This window comes from Haliotis cracherodii, unplaced genomic scaffold (genome assembly GCF_022045235.1).
Source record: "Haliotis cracherodii isolate W230 unplaced genomic scaffold, xgHalCrac1.p SCAF_37, whole genome shotgun sequence".
Taxonomy (NCBI): domain Eukaryota; kingdom Metazoa; phylum Mollusca; class Gastropoda; order Lepetellida; family Haliotidae; genus Haliotis; species Haliotis cracherodii.
Window position 1 is genome coordinate 1473301 of NW_027266294.1, and position 20087 is coordinate 1493387.

A 20087-nucleotide genomic window follows, 5' to 3' on the forward strand; every position below is an offset into this window, starting at 1 on the left:
CGCCTCCGTGATCTAGTGTTAGAGCGTCCGCCTGTAATCAGTGTAAAATATTTATTTCCCGACATGGATCACTGCACCTCCTCAAGATACATTACGAGCGCTTCACCCAATTCCAAACCCACCACTGCCAAAGAAAAAACAATGTTATGTTTAATGCAGAGTGGATGGAGTTTTTCTAATTAATCTTTTATTGGACACCTTTTCGTGTTTGACTGAAACGGCATCTTCTGATTTTTTACTTTCAAACATATGAAAATATGAACTGGGAAATTAAACAAGGTAAAGAATGTGAATAACGAAAATCTCGATGTGCTAGTCTAAATAAATAAACTTCAGGGGACGACGTTGAGGAGTCGCTATCATGCCACAAATACAAATATGTGTGTGAACAGAAAAAACAACTGTTTCTTGATACAAATAAAGATTTTCTAGAAAACAGCATTTCGTCTTCCAGGGAGTTTTGGACAAACTTATTTTGGGGGGACAATAACAATTAATAGTCAAAAGTCAAGGGATCTCGTGCAAAACGATTTTGACCGTAAAATCTTGATGCACGTGCAACACGTTATTTGGGCAGTCAGACCCTCATATCCACAAATCATCCACTCGACAATCCCTCCACAACACAACCCCTCCGACCCACAAACCCTCCACCCAATGACCATCTACACCATAACGCCAGAATACCTACACTACACAATAACGCCAGAATACCTACACTACATAATCCCCCCCCCCACCACCACCACAACCCCCCCCCCACCCCCCCCCCCCCCACCCCCACCACCACCACCACCAACAAAGCCGGTCCGCCACCCCACCCACCACCCGAATAACCTCCACACCCTTCAGAGGTCATATGCACCGTACCGAAACTCATCTCTTTATCAGCACTGTGGTCACATGATACGGCAGCATAACCTCTGTTACTATTAATACGATGCTGATGCGGCGTTAAACAACATTCAGTCGTTCCCTGTGATATAACGAGCTGCAAAGCAACGACCCGTATGTTCATAGTGTATACATGAGGTCACAACCCAGAACTACGGGACAGTGTCGTCAATCTCTATCTGCCAATCATTTAAAATCTCCGCCCATATGTCCTTTTATGGTAGTAGTTTCGGGAAATTACAAGCGAATAATACTAATGTGTACATTGATATCTGTCCATGTCGACAAGTCCCCCAAAACAGATAGAATTATTCCTTAATGATTAATCAGTGCAAAATCCTACCTCGACTACATATACCTGTGAAGAAACAGCCATGGAAAGGCAAGACGACTCGCGATTAGGAAGTGGATTTTCGACATCCGATAAACGCCACCTTAAGTGCTGTGTTGATGACATTGCACTCAAACACACATGCACGTGCAGAAACTACGTGAATATAGGTGTTGTTGTTTGTGTTGTGCTGACACTGACAACGCTTGCCGCTTGTTGGTACACAGTCGTGTGTTCGCGGCAAGTCAAAGAACAGGTGCTTCAACTTCAGAAGTTGCAGACATTTGTGCACAATAGTGACATTGAATTTGACGATGACACTGGCGAGACCCTTCACTTTCTCCCTGGTCAGGTAAGCAGACGTTAAGTGCACGTGATGTATATGTGTGAAAGTGGGTCATGTCGGGGATGTATGTTCCAGTAAAGGTAGATAACTCGTGGTAGAATACCGCCGGGGCTGTTGGGGTGTACGCGGCTGTGTCGTATTTGTCGTAGGACCTAGTATGTATGCAGATGAGTCGGAGCATAGACCAACAGCCTTCAAAGATGGCTACCTTCAACATTCCACGCTTCTTAATTAGTTTTGAGGTTTTTCCCGTATTCAGACATAATATATACGACAAGGACTGAATGTATAGAAACTTCTTTATTTCATACACACGACGTGTCCGTTCAACATACCTCTTTATCTCGAGCACGTGCACCTTCATTCTTATACCTTCATCTGGTGCACGTGCCACTACAGGGCTACTTCTAACTCCTTCACGAGATGCACGTGCCACTACAGGGCTACTTCTTACACCTTCACGTGATGCACGTGCCACTACAGGGCTACTTCTAACACCTTCACGTGATGCACGTGCCCCTACAGGGCTACTTCTAACACCTTCACGTGATGCACGTGCCACTACAGGGCTACTTCTAACTCCTTCACGAGATGCACGTGCCACTACAAGGCTACTTCTTACACCTTCACGTGATGCACGTGCCCCTACATTGCTACTTCTAACACCTTCACGTGATGCACGCGCCACTCCAGGGCTACTTCTAACACCTTCACGCGATGCACGTGCCCCTACAGGGCTACTTCTTACACCTTCACGTGATGCACGTGCCACTCCAGGGCTGCTTCTTACTCTTCACCTCGTGCACGTGCCCAATCAGGACTACTTCTTGCCCTTTCAATTAATGCACGTGCACCTTTAGGGCTACCACTTCCTCAATACCCACTTTTCAGCATCAAGGACAATTTGCGATATCCATTCTAGAACAGTGTTCAGGACGCCACCGAACTGCGCCAGCCTTGCCCTGGCATCACAGATACTGCCATCGTCCACCATCAATACATTTATAGATTTACAGTGACCTTGGAGTATTGGATATTTTTGTTATTATTTTTCTTGAGTAGAGCGTCAACAGGCAACTGTTGTTTAAATGGTATAAGTTTCATAGAAATATGTGACCAACCATGAGATAAGAGACCTTATGGGTGAACAATCGCATTTTGACACACTCATTATATTATAAAACTACAGCATCGTCGGAACACGAAAAATTCACAAGCTTTAATTCATATTTATTACCAAGATACATGACATCACACATGGCGATCTTCACAGAGGTAAGTTGACGTCAAACGTCTTTATGACGTCGCAGCACAATTGTATCCCAGCACCCATAGGGGCGCTATTCTCCTGGTGGGTCTCGCGTCATGTTTGTATATGTTCTGCAGAGTTCGGGCGAGGAGGGGCGGGCTGTGGGCGTTGTCCCCGGAGCTCGGAGGGTGCGGCGTGAGGCTGACTCAGATACCAAGAAACCTAAAATGAAGAGAAGAAAAAATCAAAATGGGAAAAAAGGAAAGAGAGGCTCCAGAAAGGGTGGTGGCAAATGTAAGTTCAGTCGTGTGATGTTGCCAGTATCAGAAGCTACTGTTCACATGACAACATATCCGAGCAAGCAGTCGCATTCTATCCAAACATGGGCATCAGGAATAGCCCCATCAAAAATTGTGTTGCATAGTTTTATGTAAAATTGAACTACCACCATTATAATGCATAAACACTCCGAGTGACACGCCACAGAATATTGCCGGTGGGTTTCATGAACATGGAGATGGAAGTATGATGATGAAGGTCAAAGTTACAAAGATTCATTTAGGGGTAGAATGCATCGTCTTCCATTGGAGATGTTGATCTGGGAATGACAGCGGAATTTTAATACCAGTGCATATGTCATTCCAATTGCTGTGGGGCGGTCGGGTAGCCTAGTGGTTAAAACGTTTGATCGTCACCCCGAAGACCCGGGTTCGATTCTCCACATGGGTACAATGTGTGAAGCCCATTTCTGGTGTTCCACCGCCGTGATATTGCTGGAATATTGCTAAAAGCGGCGTAAAACCATACTCACTCACTCACTCACTCCAATTGCTGATTGCACTTGGTTCAAATGAAGATCTGGGATGAAATGCGTCAATTGTGTGTCTTTTTGGAGAACTGGAGAACGTATTGTGACAACTGGTATTGTATTTTCAGTTTGTAACAGAATTGCAAAGTGCCAGGCTCCCTCCTCCTCCTCCTCAATGACAGGTGTGTATTTGTGTGCTGACGCACGGGCTGTGTTTGAGATATGACGGGGGACCACAAGGCTATCACTGCCTTCATCTCAAATCTGTTTTGTTATTTTGTTGATAAAAGGAATTATATAAATTACAGTAAACACCTACAGACACCCACACTTACATGTGCACAGCACCCGTGGGGAATAGGTCTTCAGCAACCCATACTTGTCATAAAAGGCGACTATGCTTGTCGTAAGAGGCGACTAACGGGATCGGGTGGTCAGGCTCGGTGTCTTGGTTCCACCGCCGTCATATAACTGGAATATTGCTGTACACAGGCAGACAGACACACGCACATACAGAGAGATATATATATATATATATATATATAGAGAGAGAGAGACGCACAGACGCACACACACACCCTCATACACTTACATGTACAGACACACACACGCACACACACTCACATTTATACACACAGACACACACACGCACACACACAGGCACATGTATACACACACGAACATGTACAGACATACACACGCACGCACGCACGCAGACACACACGCACGCACACATAAACACACATGTACTCATAGTCGATCTAATGTCATAATCGTATCAACATATTAGTTAAAGCAAATATTAACAACGTAGTGCTTCCTGCCACATAGTAAACACTAAACACAACAAAGCGACGTGACCGAGTTACTAGGCAGGACACAGTTATGAAGTACTCGGCGCATGATGAAACAGTCGACAGAACGTGTAGTATTACTCTTTCACTATTTTTCTTTTCAGCTCCGACTCCAGCAAAGGTAAGCGTCGCCACTCCCCCCTGTAATAGGCCCGTTTATAACGCATTGGGTCAGTAGGAAAAATAAACCTCCGATCAAAAGGAAGTAGACACTTGAAAAGTGAGTGAGTGAGTGAGTGAGTTGGGTTTAACGCCGCTTTTAACAGTATTACAGTTATATCACGGCGTGTCAGCTTAATGTGGGAGGAAAGCCCGAAGTGATGCAGGTCTCCGACGTTTACCACTTCGGTGAAACCCACGAGCACGGGTATGGTGCTGACAAATCTAGAAACATAATCGGGGCGAACCGGGATTCGAACCCACAATCATAGGTTTCTGGCGTTCCTAGGGACGCAACTCTGCAGAGCGAATCTCGGCGCCTGAGACGACTGGGCCACCCGTGCCCCCACTTGAAAAGTGGATTTGACCAAAAATTACAAACGGTTTCGAACGTTACTAGGCTGAATATTATATATATATATATATATATATATATATATATATATATATATATATATATATATATATATCCATGATATATGTCCATCCTACACTAGATACATTTAATACTATAATGTGGGACTATGACCAAACTACAATGTGAAATATTGCATTGTATCTGTATTACGCCTTTACTTATCGTGAATCTGTATTATATGCTGTGGGCCATTAAATGTGCCATGGGCCGCTGGCCTACACGTGTACGAATAACTAAAGACTAAAGACTAAAGACTCGCCATATAACAACAACCTTCTGTTTTCTTGTTGCAGCCCCATTCTCTGCGAGCGTCACATTTCACTGTGGACGGATCCACCCTGTCAGGTACGACCTCTGTGTCTGTAGTTAACCCATGCGGAGCCACCCTGTCAGGTACGACCTCTGTGTCTGTAGTTAACCCATGCGGAGCCACCCTGTCAGGTACGACCTCTGTGTCTGTAGTTAACCCATGCGGGGCCACCCTGTCAGGTACGACCTCTGTGTCTGTAGTTAACCCATGCGGAGCCACCCTGTCAGGTACGACCTCTGTGTCTGTAGTTAACCCATGCGGAGCCACCCTGTCAGGTACGACCTCTGTGTCTGTAGTTAACCCATGCGGAGCCACCCTGTCAGGTACGACCTCTGTGTCTGTAGTTAACCCATGCGGAACCACCTTGTCAGGTGCGACCTCTGTGTCTGTAGTTAACCCATGCGGAGCCACCCTGTCAGGTACGACCTCTGTGTCTGTAGTTAACCCATGCGGAGCCACCCTGTCAGGTACGACCTCTGTGTCTGTAGTTAACCCATGCGGGGCCACCCTGTCAGGTACGACCTCTGTGTCTGTAGTTAACCCATGCGGAGCCACCCTGTCAGGTACGACCTCTGTGTCTGTAGTTAACCCATGCGGAGCCACCCTGTCAGGTAGGACCTCTGCGTCTGTAATTAACCCATGCTATGTCAACTCCAGTGAGCAGAACCATTACCAGTTTTCTTTGAAAAAGTTCAGGGGCGGTCGGTTAGCCTAGCGTTCGCTCGTTACGCCGAAGACCTGGGTTTGATTCCCGACATGGGTTCAATGTTTGAAGCCCTTATCTCGTCCCCCGCCGTGATATTGCTCGAATATTGCTTACAACGATATTGCTCACTCACTCACACAAACAATTCAACGTGTTGCTCATGTTAAGACCAGGTCAAATTCATATTGAGTTGCGGTAGGTAAAGTTCTGTCGGAAATGCTAGAAAACTGCTTTTTGCCTGTTAAAAAAAAAGGATAGAATCTTTCACAGTCTAGATCTGTTGTTATTGAAATACCGAGTAACTGCCGATCGGCCTACCTGTGGGGTGAAGTATTTCAGTCGCAAGGAGTCCTATCGACAAGTTTACAGGAGACAAATTCGAGCGAAAACAGGAAGTTGACATTTATTCTAAGTCCAATGATGACAGTCTGAAACGGACTATAGAAATATGCACACGTGACTCCGTTATAATGATAATAATGTAGTCTACATAGATCATCTAATCCACACACAAAAATCATTTTGAGAAAATTCTAGGTGTGCATCTTCTAAAAAGACAAAATGACGCTGCGGGTTTGTTTTTGGTTAACATTGCTCCCATGATGCATGTTACATTACACTTGCATAGCCATAACCATGGTACACGATATGGAGTTTGTACTGCACTAACTATTGCTCTCCAAAAATGGGATTTCGATACACTGCGCATGGCGTTGTCCGAGCATTTATCATGGAAAATATTTTATCCTGTCTATGAGGTCACATTATCACCGAACCATTCATAACTATCACAGTCACGGTGTCCAGATAATTTACCTTGATGAATCATTTCACTGACTACATGTGGCTATTGGCAGATGGACAAACAGCACCCATAGACCATCAGGTAAAAGTAATCGTGTCATTGTTTGGCACGTTGCTACCCATGATATGGGGCTTATTGATGGATGTGTGCTATCTGTGTGTCGAGGCGAAAAAGAAAGCTGGTGATTTTCATAAGGAAAATATAGGAGGTGATGTGCTCATAGACTGGTTGGAACTTCAGCTTTTGCCCATTTTAAACAACGTCAGTGTCATTGTCATGGATAACGCCAGTTAATATGACGTCCGGGAATCAGATACTGTCGCCCAAACAATGAGTAGTCTGAAGGCGACCATACAGGAATGTATGACATTGTCGACTTCAGACTATATGAAACGAAAGTTCAACTCATGGAGAAAATTCGGCTGAATAAGAAACCAGTAAAGTACAAGACATATGTGCTGGCGGCACAACACGGTTACGTTGTCTTACGTACGCCAGTCAGACATTGTGAGCACAACCCCGTTGTGCCCATCTTGGCTGAGTGTAACGGATTCTAGGCAAGACATAACACAACATTAAAAAGTACAGATTTATATACGTCATCAGCGGAGATAAATGCTACCTCAAGAAACCATCTGTAGAACAACAAATACTTCTGGATTCCAAAACCGCAACCTTCCAATACTCATCCCGTTTCATAGCTCTTAACTATTCCATCATGTTTCCAAGCAAATATAATGCAGTACATATCCTACATTGCTATCCCATCAACGCATGTCAATTAAGTACAATAACAGCAATATTTTGAGACCCCCCCCCCCCCCCCCCCCCCCCCATCTTGGTGACATTTGCTCCTGTGAGAATGCACGGGAGGGTGTGAGGTCATCACCTCGAGACAGGTGTGAGGTAATTACCTCGGGTTATAGGTCATTTCATACATGCATGACATCACACGATTATAAGTTTATCATCATTTTACCCGTAAAAGTACAATTTAAGGGTAATCACAGTGTCAGTTAGGACAGGCTAGATTAGGTCAATTCGCGTTATTTTGATATATGCTCTTTTTATAGTCCTATGACTCGTATTTATTACATGGAGCCAGAAAAGTAGTTTTCTAGCATATACGACAGTACTTTAGTCTAGTGGTCAAGGCGTTCTGTGGTCGTGCCGAAGACCTGGTTCGATTCCCCACAGAATGTAGCTGGAGTAATGGTGCACGTTGCACACCTCACGGTGAGTTAATGTTGTGGATGTAATTGGCCTGAGGACAACGCCTAACAACCCCCTCCTTCTGTATCCAGGCCAGACCATCGGGTCGCTACATCCAGCACGCTGGGTCAATGCGCATGTCACGCCGGCGGCAATGTCACGTGACAATAGTGTGTCTGTTGTCGAGAGCGGCGTGTACCTCGTCTACACCAGTGTGAGTATTCGTTCTGCTCCCTTGTTTGTTTCTTATTATGACAATGACGTATGAATGATCGAGTAAAACCAGACAATCCAGTGATTGATAGTATGAATAACGGCCACGCCGTCGGGGTATGGGGACGCGCATCCAGCCATGTCAATTAGCCTGTCCACCCAATCTGATCCACGCGAAAATGTCGAAGTATCGAAAACAAAATATATGGTATTAACATAAACTTGATGGTGAACATACATTTAGAAAACCAAATCATATAATCTACTAGTGTTATAGCTGTTAACTGTTCACAAGACAAATCATGCTTGTCGTAGGAGGCGACTAACGGGATCGGGTGGTCAGGCTCGCTGACTTGGTTGAAGCATGTGGATCGATGCTCATGTTATCAATCACTGGATTATCTGGTCCAGACTTGATTATTTACATACCGCCGTCAAATAGCTGGAATATTGCGGCGTAAAACAACAAACAAACAAACACTAGACAAAAACCCTCTTTTGTAAATCACAGGGACCTATCTCCTGAAGAACTTTTTCAGAAAGTCTTTGAAAATCTGTAAGAATCAATTATGTATCGCGAACGTAGACTGTTATTTGCCGCGTGGTTCAGCGAGCTGCTATTTGTTGTGAAGAGTTACCTCCCGCAGATGTACTAGGATCCGCTGCTCGTGAGATCAAATCGGCCTGATTAGGTACCGCGTCCAGTCAGCACCTATGCTCGCGGGTTTGACTGAAGGTGCAGTTATCGCCGAGGTGAGTTAATGATCGTGAACAGTGTTTCAGTCATATCACGACATCTCAGCTTGACATGGGAGGAAACGTTAACCCCTTTACTGAAAACCATGGTGCTGACAAACCAGGAACCATCACGGCGAGTCTGGGATTCGAACCCGTGAGCATAGGATTGTGGTTCTTGTTAGGGGTAGCCTAGTAGTTAAAGCGTTCGCTCGTCACGCTTAAGTTGGTTGGTTTGTTGTTTAACGCCGCACTCAGCAATATTCCAGCTATATGACGGCGGTCTGTAAATAATCGAGTCTGGACCAGACAGTCCAATGATTGATATCATGAGCATCGATCCGCGCATTTGGGATCGATGACATGCATCAACCAAGTCAGCGAGCCTGACCACCCGATCCCGTTAGTCGCCTTTTACGACAAGCATAGTTGCCTTTTACGTCAAGCATGGGTTGCTGAAGACCTATTCTACCCCGTATCTTCACGAGTCCGTCACGCTTAAGACCCGGGTTCGATTCCTCATATAAGTACAATGTGTGAATCCCATTTCTGGTGTTTCCAGCTGTGATATTGATGGATTGTTGCTGAAAGCGGAGTAAAACCATACTCACTCACTCACTCACTCACTCACTCACTCACTCACAGCTACAGCCACATTAAGTTTGATGTTTGAAATAAATAGAGTCTTTGGACAGTTCGGTAAATTAGCCTGTTTATCTCATTTGGCCATCGACGTGGCCTGTTTAAAAAAACACATTCATGAAAAAACATTTGATTATACAGACCACTCGAGATTAGATAAGATCTACAGATAAGATAAGATAAGTTTCCTGCCGTCAGTCTGAGGCTTCCATGGTTACTTCGTGAGGTGATTCCCGGGGATTCGATAATTGTGCCAGAGGTGTCAGACGCTCGCTTTTGTCACCGCCCAGCCAGGGGATAGACTGCCACCGTAGGCGCCCTAACCGGGTCACTGTCCTAGATACAGACATTGATAATGTTACTTTTATAATCTTTTATATCCGTTACGGTGTAAGGCGTGTGCGTGTGTGTGCGTGTGTGTGTGCGTGTCTGGTACCTGTGCGTGTGTGATGTTTGCGTTCGCGTGTGCTTTTGTGCGTGTGTGTTTGTGTGTTTGTTTATGTGTATGCGTGTCTGTGTGTATGTGTTGTGTGCGTTCGCGTGTGTTTGTGCGTGTGTGCATATGTATATTTGTATCTCTGTGCGTGTATGTTTGTTTATATGTGTGCATGTCTGTGCGCATGTGGTGTGTGCGTTCGTGTTCGTGTGTGAATATGTATATTTGCATCCGTGTGTCTTTATATGTGTGTGCGTGTCTGTGCGTATGTGGTTTGTGCGTTCGTCTGAACGTATGTTTGTGCGTGTGTGTATATGTGTGTGTATAAATATATGTATGTGTGTGTATGTGCGTGTGTGCGTGCGTGTGTGTTGGTTTGTGCGTGTTTGTGTTTGTGTGTGTGTTTATGTGTGTTTGTGTGTGTGAGTTGTGTGTGTTTGTGTGTGTGTGATTTTTGTGTGTGTGATTTTGTGTGTGTGTGTGTGTGTGTGTTTGTGTGTGTGTTTGTGTGTTTGTGTGTGTGTGTGTGTGTGTTTGTGTGTGTGTGTGTTTTATATTTTTACCTGATCAGATAGAGTTTTCCTCAAACACCAGGAGACAGTGTTCCTGATGCCTGATCAGCTGATTCCCTTTTAAAAACGGGTGACAGTGTCATTGTCACGTGGTGTGTTACGTGATGTTTCCAACAAGTCCTGCATTCAATCCGCCCGCCCCGCGTAGACCATTCATGCACACACTCACGTTAATAATTGCCGCTGCATTATAGGTCACGAGATTCATTTCCAAGGAATTAGGATTAATTCTCGAGGAAAGGACTTCTCGAGGAATAAACGTTGCTCTGTCACTCTCCGAGTAGCATTGACATCCCGGGTTGGGGGGGGGGGGGGGGGGGGGGGGGGGGGGGGGGGGGGGGGGTTGGGGGGGTTGGGGGGGGGGGGGGTGTTTTGGGTGTGTGTGTGTAAAGGAATGGCTGATGTCCGCCCTTCCTTCCGTTCGTCCGTCCGTCACGTTTCCGGCTCGTCACGATATGACTGAAATACTGCCGATGTGACGATAAATATTGACTTTCTCACTCACTCACGTTTCCGGTGTATAACTCGGAAGCCGTTTACTATTTCATGATGAGACTTTGTTGATGCATCAAATACATGTTGAACTGTTGAGTCTTTTGTGGTTTTTTTTGCAACAAACTGGAATTAAACTCAAATACGTGAAGCATTCGTTTCCGGAGCATTCCTCGGACATCTTTTACTATGTTATAATGCCATTTTGAACATGCTGAACTGTGGAGCCTTTTGATGTTTTGGTGTTTCTAAAAATCTGTTTTCCCTGTTTCACTTGGTGCATAGTGTCTCCAATGGAGGCAAGTTTTCTCAGAAACTACTGAAGTTACATGAATGAACTTTGCAAGCTTATATGAGATACGTACGAAGGCTGAGTTCGACAATTGCTGCCATCAAGATTATGTTGTTCCTTGCGCCTTGTATTTAAAGAGGCTCCAGGTCCTTACTCCATGCTTTTCAAAATTAACTTCATAATATTCTTTACCATACGAGGCATCTGCAAAAAGTTCTAAGCCTAATAAACAAAACCAATAATTGTAAAAGTGTTTTTAATTATATTTTCAAAATAATATCCCTACTTTTCAATACACTTCTCATATGAACTAAAAAACAATCCAATTGTGTCCCGTGGCGGGGATGGTGATAAGGCTGTTTTCTTGTTATTCAGCTGTAATCAGTAGGTGACAGAGATATGATGTACAAGGAATATCAGGATATCGGCAATAGTGTCTCACCTGTAACAGCGCGATATGGTTGGGGACCTGTCCCACTTGACCCGCACACTTCGCGACAAATGGGCAAATGTCTTTGAAACTGTTTTGAAATTCACTAGAAATGTTCATTTCAACTTGTGCAGTTCCCAGACTACTAATATCAACATCACATGAAGAAATCCGGCAAACATATTTAAAATATTATAAAGATTTGTTTCAAACTTTATTACTGTTCTTGATAATATCCTTAATTCCAACTCGAGGTCGGTCACACGTAATGTGGCGATAAATGGCCAGTTCTATCATATGAACATTAACGTCTTCAAGTATTGCGACATTGAAATATTGATTAAGTACAACCTCTCTGACACAACCTCTCTGACACAACCTCACTGACACAACCTCTCTGACACATCCTCTCTGACACAACCTCTCTGACACAACCTCACTGTGACAACCTCTCTGACACAACCTCTCTGACACTACCTCACTGACACAACCTTTCTAACACAACCTCACTGACACAACCCCTCATACACAACCTCTCTGACACAACCTCACTGACACAACCTCTCATACACAACCTCACTGACACAACCCCTCATACACAACCTTTCTGACACAACCTCACTGACACAACCTCTCTGACACAACCTCACCGACACAACCTAGATGACACAACCTCACTGACACAACCTAGATGACACAACCTCACTGACACAACCTCTGACACAACCTCACTGACACAACCTCACTGACACAACCTCTCTGACACAACCTCTCTGACACAACCTCACTGCCTGTTATCCAGGTGCTGTTCAATGACACCAAGTACCGCGAGGGGCTGCTGGTGACGAGGAATGACGTGGAGCTGTTTAAGTGTTTCGATGGCGTGGATTACATCGATCACAGCAAGGAGAGGACGCAGAACTTTAAGTTCAAAACATGCAGTGTATCAGGTTTGTGAACTGGAAATAACTTTACAATAAGTGTCAGAAAGCCTTTTAATGCCTAATGTCTTATATTTCGTTTCGTTGCTTAGTTTAACTTTAATTATACCCTATTTCGTTTCCTTCACCATTCTCCAATTTCCATATGTAACAAAATGGCAGCCTCCAGCCTGGAGTGTTGACCATGTGCACGACCAACAGAAAACAGTCTTTTGTGTTTAAACAGCCTTGGCGTCCTATATTCATTACGACCCGCAGATTCTTCACCCGGCCATCCGGCATCCTCCGTGGTCTAGTGGTACAGCGTTCGCCCGGAAAGCGGAAGGTCTGGGGCTCGATCCCTGGCTGCGCCAGACCAATAAACGTTAAACGATGGCACTTGTTGTTACCCTGTCTGGCGCTCGGACTCTACTATGTCTGAGTGGGGTGTTCATATTAACCTGCGCCATGGTATCTCAATGGGCTAGCACTACAATTCGGCACGAGTCCGGACTGGTACAAGCAGCCATACACACACACACACACACACACACACGCACGCACGCACGCACACACACACACACACACACGCTCACACACACACGTTATGATTTGGTTTGTTGTTTAACGCCGCACTCAGCAATATTCCAGCTGTATGACGGGGGTCTGTAAATAATCGAGTCTGGACCAGATAAGCCAGTGATTAATATCATGAGCATCTATCCACGCAATTGGGATCAATAATATGCTTCAACCAAGTCAGCGAGCCTGACCACCCGATCCCGTTAGTCGCCTCCTACGACAAGCATAGTCGCCTTTTACGGCAAGAATGGGTTGCTGAAGAGCTATTCTACCCCGGATCTTCACGGGTTTACACACACACACACACACACACACACGTGCATGGTCGTCGCTATATAAGTGCAATAATCTTGGACGCGATGTTAAACCCCATTTCACCTCACCTCAACCCCCCATCAAAGCACCGTGTTTTCAATAACTAAACAGGCGTGATTCACAGACAAATACTTATGATGAAGTCTGAACCGTACTGCGGATACTGGTTTTGTCGAGTTTTCAGTTACTGAAAATAGAAGTTCCGTCGCGGATGTATTCTATCCCAGGACTGAGTATCACTTCGTCCTCCGTGATCACTGGATGTGTGAGAGACCACTGTAGGATAACTGACTATTTCTTTCCTGTTCGTTGTAGGCATCACGTATCTCTCCAAGGGCGACGACCTGCGGATGGTGAATCTCTACCCAAACACCAACATCGACATCAACGAAGGGTCGACATTCATCGGCTTAGTGCAACTGATACCCGCCATAGACCCGAACTAATTACAGACAGATCTCTCAGGAGACAAACAACCAGACTATTTGTTTAAAACATCAGCATTTAAGAGTGAGTGAGTGAGTTGGGTTTAACGCCGCTTTTAACAGTATTCCTGTTATATCACGGCGTGTCAGCTTAATGTGGGAGGAAAGCCCGAAGTGATGCAGGTCTCAGACGTTTACCACTTCGGTGAAACCCACGAGCACAGGTATGGTGCTGACAAATCTAGAAATATAATCGGGGCGAACAGGGATTCGAATCCACAATCATAGGTTTCTGGCGTGCCCAAGGGACGCAACTCTGCAGAGCGAATCGCGGCGCCTTAGACAACTGGACCACCCGTGCCCCCTCTACCAATAGGGATACGATGACTGCATCAACCAAGTCAGCGAGTCTGACCATCCGATCCCGTTAGTCGCCTCTTAGTATAGATTACTGAAAATGTATTCTCTACCCGGATCTCCTCGAGCCTCAGGTTATTTTTACGCCTATCAGGAAATCTCGAAATTAGACCTGTAGACGTTTTAGAGAGAGTGTTTGTCTACGCATGCGCGATTTTTTTTGTATGTATATACTTTTGATGTTGTCGCATATGGTGATCAAAATATACTCTTCCTAGAGAAAAGTATTGTGCGAGTCATGTGTGAACGTGTATTGTTGATTTGCGGAACACTGTTCTTCCTGTTTTGTAAGAGGATAGAGACGTGTACAAAGATAATTAAACAGGGACACGAGTCATGTTCCCATCCTGTGTTTGGTCGAGGTAATTAATCATACATTGTTACTAACTCATTGTTCATGCAACAGTTCTCAAAACACGTTTTCTAGGTCCTCAGCAACCCATGCTTGCCGTAAAAGGCGACAACGCTTGTAGTTGGAGGCGACTAACGGGATCGGGTGGTCAGGCTCGCTGACTTGGTTGATGCATGTCATCATCCCAATTGCGTGGATCGATGTTCATGATATTAATCACTGGATTATCTGGTCCAGACTCGATTATTTACAGACCCCCGTTATATAGCTGGAATATTGCTGAGAGCGGCGTTAAACAACAACCAAACAAAACACGTTTTCACCACGAAAACTAAATAGTCACTAATCGCAATTAAAGTGTAACCCAGCTTAATATCTGAATATAAAACTTGCAGTTTTACATTCATTTTACCCGTCTGAAAAACACGACACCTTCTCTAATCAACAAGACTAGAGAAACGAAGGTGAACACTCTCAAACCTCGTCAATCCAAACTCTTTCCTTACAACTTGGAAAATAACAGTGAGTGAATGAGTATGGGTTTACGCCGCTTTAAGCAACATTACTGCAATATCACGGCGAGCAACACCAGAAATGGGTTTCATATTTTGTACCCATGTGGGGATTCGACCCCGGGTCTTCGGTGTGACGAGGGAACGCTTTAACCACTAGGCTACCCCAACGCCTCTGAACAGTCCTAGAGTTAAGGCATATTGACACTTTATTGGGACCTAACTATGTGACTGGTCACGTGACGGCCAAGGACTGAAAACAACGAGGTCCTGATTAGCGAGGTTTTAAAGTAGGAAGATCAGCGTTAAAAGCGAACAAAGTTCTTTTGCATTTAATCATGAACACAAACTACCATTTGCTTTGAACTCAGGGACACAGGGCTATTCTCAAGTATCTCAAACATGAACGATTTGTTGACATTGAATGTGGATGTTATATTGTATGTTTCAATTATGTACATGTATTTGCTGAAATATTTTTCACACATAGAACTGACGCTTGTACATGCTACTTGTACTGTGAATCGTGTGACAATAAACCTTTTTCATGAAATATTCCCCACTTTTATGCACTTATTAAATAACCGGAAACATGTTGTCGTGTTTCATGACGCACTGTTTATCCATGTCAACTAAAGTAGGCTTAATATTGCCTTCGGCTCCCTGCAATATAATGTTGAGCTATGATGCAATATTTAAACTCTTACACAAGACTGAGATACGTTCAATCCTTAAGCCTTTGAGCTTAGACGACAGACAGACCGTTTGCACGTTTACTATGACATACCTATGTGTATATGGATAGCTCTGTACTTAAAGCTCTAGCAGTCATTCCTTTTGTATATAGAATGCATTCTGCGCACCGCGAGGCCATGATTTAAAGCGTTATATTTATGATCCATTAAAAACCCGATGCATAATCATTTAACCATAAAGCCTTTAAATCGCTATGAAGTCAACACATGGCTTTGTATGTGAAATACTGGTGCGAAGGTGACCTGCACAAAGCAGACAGGTACAGGTGCCACTTGTGGCTGGGAATAGACCTGTAATATGTCAGGGGCAACACAAGAGGTACCATGTTGTCAATGTTTTCAAAGTAAAGTATGTGGTTTATGTTCTGTGACGAGTTCAGAGACGAGTAAAGCGCCAGGGTCTGAGTCCGCGGTTTAGTTCCGTGAGTTAAATTGATACTGACTGGGTAATTGGAGTACTCGTGCCTGCTAATTTGATACACGAAGTCGCATTACCTTGCAAAGTGGTATTTAATGACTTGACCTGCTGGTAGAGCTAAATGTCCCACGCCCAGCCACCGTTTAGTCACGTGACGGGTTGAGAAAAAGGTTGTATAATGAATTGTCAAAGTAAAAAAGGACGTTTCTTGGAAATGACAATCTGTCGTCCTTGAGTGCTTCCTCGTGCACAATGAACTTGTCGTATACCCCCTTTTGTTGATCGCGATATGAAGACTACATCTGTATTGTGACAGTGTTCTCCAAATAGACACGAATGCTTTGCACAAGAACGGTTTACGTAAAAACATAATTGCTGGCTCAATATTTACATTTACGGTTCAGTGAGATCCTTGAATGAGAATCACAGGTGTAGCTTTGTATGTTGAATGTACTGTTTGTGGAGGTTACAGCACGTAGGAAATACTCTATATTTTCATGTCCATCATGAAAAGCCTCCAGGCACACCACATTCGGTGTACCCGTTGGGAAATAGTTATCTGTATGAAAAGCTTTCGCCGATTCTACATTGTGTTCGTTTTTCTTGCCTGCTAATGTCCTTGGTCCGGTTATGGTGTGGAGATAGTGGTGTATGGCGTGGCAAATACAAATGTTTTTTTATATATGTAATGTTATGTGGCAGTGTAATTTATTGTAAAACAATGATTGTAAATATACTAGTATTGCATTGTTTCTGTTTAGATTCAGTAGAAGTTCATTACATTGTATTTGGACAACGATTAGTTGCTAGTTTGATAAGTAGCACTGCTTAATGTAAGCAGTGGTCAGGAAGTTATTATATTTTGATGCTAGAATTATCTGTAACTTTCCGGAATAGCGTTATAGAAACGTGAAATACTCCGTGATGAATAATGACACTGGACTGGTCTAGCACTGTGCAGAAAATGATGGACGCTAGTTAGACAATAAAAGTAGAGCGGGCGCGTGCATGTATCAGCTCACATTTCATCTGACATTACATCAAGACCAGATTTCGCTTGAAGATCAATTACCACTCCGGACTCCCAGTCGAGGCCTATCTCGGACGCGTGACCGCTGTCACTGCTGGGTGAATACTGACTATTGTCACTGACTGTTGCCATCATCAGTGTATTTGTATTTGATACTGACCACTGCCATCATATTACATACCGACATTAAATATTGCACCACCACTCTATTGTGTACTGCCATTGTAATTACTGTGCAGTAATTTGTATTGATTTGTAAACCTAGTTAATTGTGTAATACAAGTGTTGATTGTATACCATTTGTTGGTTGTTTGTTGGTTTCACACAAAATTCCTTTACGTACAGATATTTTAATTCACGCATTGTTTCACCTAGAACTAGTTATACGTTCTAGGTCATTGTTCTCCGCTGCAGAAGCACTGCTAGATAATATGTTTTATGTGTAGAAATATTGAAATTTCCTCTGATTATGTAGGATAGATGGTAGCATTTACGTGGTTAATAGCTCCTTACCGAAATGTAGTTCGCTTGGGACAGCACGTTTCAGATCTTGCCCCACGTGCGGGCACGTGCGTTTGTCGGCTGCATGCCGATTTAGTGCTCTCAGTCGTGGGTCGTATGGTAAGAGCGCTCCGATTGGTTGGTGACAGACGGGATTAGCCAGTGGCTGCACCGTTTAGACGTGTTGACCCGCAGGTTACGTGTCCTTGCGAGTATATAAGAGATAGGCGTGAATGCTCATTGTTTTGCATGATCGGGAAGATCACTACAGGTGAGGGAGACCACACACCCCCAATCCCTAGTGATTTTAGGCAATAAAGATCTAAATTATGTGGCAACTTTAGAATTCATGGGTAAACTGATATAAAGCTGGGTTGGACGGGTGGATTTAATTAGGAAATAATGTAAGCTATGTGATGTAGCTACATTGACTGATTGTGTTTGGAGGTTTGGAAGTGTGGTTTGTTTGTCTTCGTAGACTGTGTTAAGGATGCTGTAGGGATTAAAGTGGGTTAGTGAGGGGTTTGTTTGTTTGCTTTAGGCTGCTTTTGAGTTTTTATTAAGGTATAAGTAAGTAGGATTTTTGGCTTAATAATGTAAATTTTAGTTAGGAATAGTATTGACTGATTTGTAATTGTTGTTGAGTTCATATTTATATTTTGTTACAGTTTTTTTTCGTGTTGTTTATTTTTCTGTAATAAACTGTTGAAACTTGATTATATTTTGTCGTGAATCACCTCCCCACATCCAACGAACTGAGGTCGTAAAGGACAGACAGAGGGACCATAGACACCTTCTTTCGTATTTTCGGCATCAATATCTTCTTGATAAAAGAATCACAACGCAAAGTCATGGTGTCTTAAAGTGTCCAAAGCCTGTCCTGTATGTAATATGTAATGTTTATACAGTATGTTACTCTAGGCATTCTGGTATGTGTATGTTCTTGGGATTTGATAGCTTTTCGTTCAACGAAACAAAAAGATAGAAAAGAAATTACTATAATCTTGACGAGGGCTATATCTGCTCATAATGGGCCCATCAACATGGGCAAGTAATATTTATGTGATTGATAAATGTGCTCGATTTGGTCCAAACTGAATGGTATACTTGCCCCGGGATATACATTTCATAACCCATTTGGACAAAGCGCGAGGTGCACGTGCGAAAGGCGCGGGGGACATATTCCACGTGCTTCATGCAGGGCCGACTCTCCGTGTTCTCACAGCTGACCATAGAGTTCCTGAATATCTGTCAAAATAACTTTAACAAAGCAATGTTTTTGAAGCATGTTACGTGCAAGATGTTGGACATGGTTTAAGTATGCTAGGCCACTCGGACCCCAGTGTCTAATCGTTGACATGCTTAAAAACCACGAGGACCTGTCTCAACGATTTGACACTGGGTCCTCGTGGTCTGACCTATACATACTTGTTCTAATCCTGTCGGGGCGGTCGGGTAGCCTAGCGGTTAAAGCGTTCGCTCATCACGCCGAAGACCCGGGTTCGATTCCCGACATGGTATTGCTGGAATATTGCTAAAAGCGGCGTAAAACCATACTCACTCACTCACTCTAATCTTGTCTATCGCACCGAGTATTGCCGACACAAAGCATGTTTGGTGTGTCTACTCCAGGCTTGATCAACAGTTCGTTCATCTAGCCGCATAATGCAAAGATAAACATTATCCAAACAGTTACTGCAAAAGCGTCCCCGGGGAAACACAAAAGGCGACTAAATGAGTCGAATTGTCAGGTTCAGGGACTTAGTCGACAGCCAGTCATTGTCCCCCGCGTCGTGCATCATTGCTCATAATATCCATCACTGGATTATCTGACCCAGTTTGATTATGTACATGTTGATGTCTTATACAAAGTATACAATGTATGTATAACACGTTCCTTTACAACGGAATACGGATCTAAACCTTAAACGTCGTCATCACAAAAAAGCTGTTTTC

At 43.9% G+C, this 20087-nt stretch overlaps 1 protein-coding gene across 2 annotated transcripts; it reads left to right on the forward strand.

The window, feature by feature from the left end:
• Positions 1-1185: 1185 nt before the first annotated feature.
• Positions 1186-17845, forward strand: LOC139477905 (tumor necrosis factor ligand superfamily member 13B-like). 2 transcript variants are annotated; one of them, XM_071260342.1, is made up of 8 exons: positions 1186-1577; positions 2958-3114; positions 3757-3810; positions 4587-4603; positions 5353-5404; positions 8185-8306; positions 12707-12854; positions 14037-17845. In XM_071260342.1, the coding sequence occupies exons 1-8, from the start codon at positions 1269-1271 to the stop codon at positions 14165-14167; spliced, it is 990 nt and encodes a 329-aa protein (XP_071116443.1). In that variant the 5' UTR covers positions 1186-1268; the 3' UTR covers positions 14168-17845. The 2 variants fall into 2 exon arrangements, with proteins under 2 accessions (XP_071116443.1, XP_071116444.1); XM_071260343.1 differs by lacking the exon at positions 3757-3810.
• The last annotated feature ends 2242 nt before the right edge of the window (positions 17846-20087 follow it).

What these genes read in the sequence shown, in the direction of transcription:
- LOC139477905 (XM_071260342.1), top strand. Translation starts at nt 1,269, where the DNA reads ATGGAAAGGCAAGACGACTCGCGATTAGGAAGTGGATTTTCGACATCC. An exon ending in TTCACTTTCTCCCTGGTCAG is followed by an intron (nt 1,578 to 2,957) that starts GTAAGCAGACGT and finishes TATGTTCTGCAG; the next exon opens with AGTTCGGGCGAGGAGGGGCG. An exon ending in GGACGGATCCACCCTGTCAG is followed by an intron (nt 5,405 to 8,184) that starts GTACGACCTCTG and finishes TTCTGTATCCAG; the next exon opens with GCCAGACCATCGGGTCGCTA.